At 47.9% G+C, this 2,528-nt stretch overlaps 1 protein-coding gene across 1 annotated transcript; it reads right to left on the bottom strand.

Annotated features, from left to right (window-relative positions):
- Positions 1–2,247: 2,247 nt before the first annotated feature.
- CSUI_007896 (uncharacterized protein) lies at positions 2,248–2,527 on the bottom strand (the record flags this gene model as incomplete). Its single annotated transcript, XM_068068039.1, has 1 exon — positions 2,248–2,527. A coding segment is annotated over one exon (105 nt), but the record flags the coding sequence as incomplete, so codon positions are not given.
- Position 2,528: the final 1 nt, after the last annotated feature.

The raw sequence follows: 2,528 nt of genomic DNA on the forward strand, positions 1-2,528 counted from the left end.
TAGAGACGAAACTTCACTGTGGAAAGAAAGAAACAAAGGAACTACGCAAGTGTCTATCTTTCACTCGACGAGAAGGCAGTCACTTGAACAACGATTTCACGATACCACTACGAACCCCGAAAAAAACACCCTGATACCAATGAGGCAGGCGTTCGACGACGAAGCAAACAGGAGAGATTACCACATGTGGACGAGATTGAACGTTGGTTGCCATGAAGGTGTTTGGCAACAAGAAAAGGTTACAGAGAGCCGAGACCCGCTCTCCCGACTTTTCTCCTATCAAGAGGACATCAATGGGGAAGGAATAGCATGCTTCTTTCTCCCTGCGAGCAGAAAGTTCAACTATTACGGCTACACAAGAAAGACACGGAAGCAAATGGAAGATCACTTCTCCAGTTTATACCCAGGTACGTTAATTCTTGTGGGAGACATTCTCGTCAGTCGTGGAAAACGTCTGCTCGACTGGCGGACTGTCCTCTGTTAGGTGTCGTTCATCCCTTTTGTGTCTCGCTAACTGCAGAGCACTGTCCTCTAACGAGCGGTGACATGCTTTTTCGATTTCGGGTCTCTTGACTTCAGGCACTTGCTGTATGAAAACCCCTACCAGACCCACAGGGGACCCGTCCAAAACCGTGTCTGATAAGCTTTGACTCTCTTGAGAAATGACTTATCTCTCACCGTGAACTCCACAGGCAAGTCTCCGGCTCTTAACGTAGAATGGCACGTCAACGGTCTCTAACCCAGACTTTTCGGTTCTTCTTAGGTACACCAAAGAACGACCAATCAATCTAAGTTCACGCGTTTCAGGATCAGCTGAACAAAAGAATAAGAAAAGGCGAATTCTTCCGACCGCAATCATCGTGATGATCTGTATGTGTTGTCATTCCTGACTTCTAAGTTTTAGCTCTATATAGGCAGCGGGCCTCAAGTCTTTGCAACAAAGACCGATCGAGCCCCTATTGGCCTTGAAGAGAAGGGTGTGATGTCTCTGATGTTACCTTGAAATGTCTATCGGACGTTTTGCAGAGACAGAGTGGTGATCGAAGGAGATCCAACTGCGGATTGGTGACGCGTCTAGGACATGTCTTGACCAGTGGCGTCGCGTCAACTAGATTCTCACACCCGCCGTGGACACGACCCGATCACACGTTTCTTGATGTTCTAACGGTCTAGAGACTGTTGACTTGCTTCTTGCGCTTGAAGTAGAAGTGTTAGTGTGACTCGACAATGTTGTTGCATGCTTGGAGTAGCCGGTCATTCTTTGGTAGTGTGTAAGAGAACCTCAGCTGGACCGACACACAGACAGCAGGTAGGTAGGTCATCGGTCCTGGCAAGTCGAAGAATGGCCCTCTTGTGCCTGCGAATCTAATCCACAGCTAGCGCCCTTAACCTCAAGGAGATAGATGGGAAGAAGGTCCTTCCACGAGATTTTCCACGAGGGACGGACACCTTGTTGCTTTTTGAGCTTGACTGTACAGTCACAGCTTGGGAAGCCTCCCTTCCCCCTTGCTATTTTTTTACCTCTCTCCTCTCACTAAGCCTTCCAGCGACCATTCTTGCTTTTTCGATGTCCCTCTACCTGACATCTCTGGAAAGAACAACAGAGGTGTCCAGAGAGTCGACAAGACCCGCCGGTTTTGGTCACTCACCCTCTCATCCCCAGTGACTTCCTTGTTCGCACTACGGCGATTCTTCTTTTTCTTTCGCGAGGTTGACTGAGTTCCTACTTAGTGTTGAGTTTTCACCTGATGAGTGCTTCGTGTTGTTGATCTGCCCCGGAAGAGTGTGGAGAGATCGATCGATTTTTTCATCGACTTTCCAAGCACACTATCACCTCCCTGTACACTACTGGCCACTCCTCACTCAGTCACTACTAGGAGTGTTGATGCGTGAGCAACGAGGAGGAGGTCGAGAGGACGAACCTATCTAGTTCCTCTGATCAATTCCACTCTCTCCTTTCCTTCTTAAGCTAGAAAGAAAGGAGAGGAAGACAGAAATGGCTCGGTCGATGTTGCTTTGAGCTATTGAGTGTTGTTCTATCCACACCATCCCACGTCAGGGATCGAAACTCCTGCAACCTGCGAAGAGATCTATTATCTCTCTCAGCACACCTCTCTACCCGCTTTCTGCGACACCTCCCTCAACTGCTAGCTAGCTAGCTAGCTATCTTCTCTCGATGGAAGGCAAGCCAACGAGACACACTGTCTTTCTCCAACTGTTGAAAGATTGATGGAGAATAAGAAGACAGATCACACCCCATTCATTTTAGGGATAAGAAGATTCTTGATCAACAAGGCAAACAGATACCGATATCTATCTATCTATCTACATGCACTGTCGGCTTCTCGCTCAGACCAGAGAGAAGCGCTTACTAAAACTCTCCCGCCCTCACTCATCGACCCCTTCTCCTCCTCCTACGGTTACAAAAGAAACAGAAGAGTCGATCTACGAACTACATAGGCAGATGCTCTTCTCGTTTCTTTCTTCCACAGACAACTTGAAACGCTTTCTTTCTTTCTGTCTGTTTC

The sequence above is a fragment of the Cystoisospora suis genome, assembly GCF_002600585.1.
Source record: "Cystoisospora suis strain Wien I chromosome Unknown contig_4273, whole genome shotgun sequence".
NCBI lineage: Eukaryota > Apicomplexa > Conoidasida > Eucoccidiorida > Sarcocystidae > Cystoisospora > Cystoisospora suis.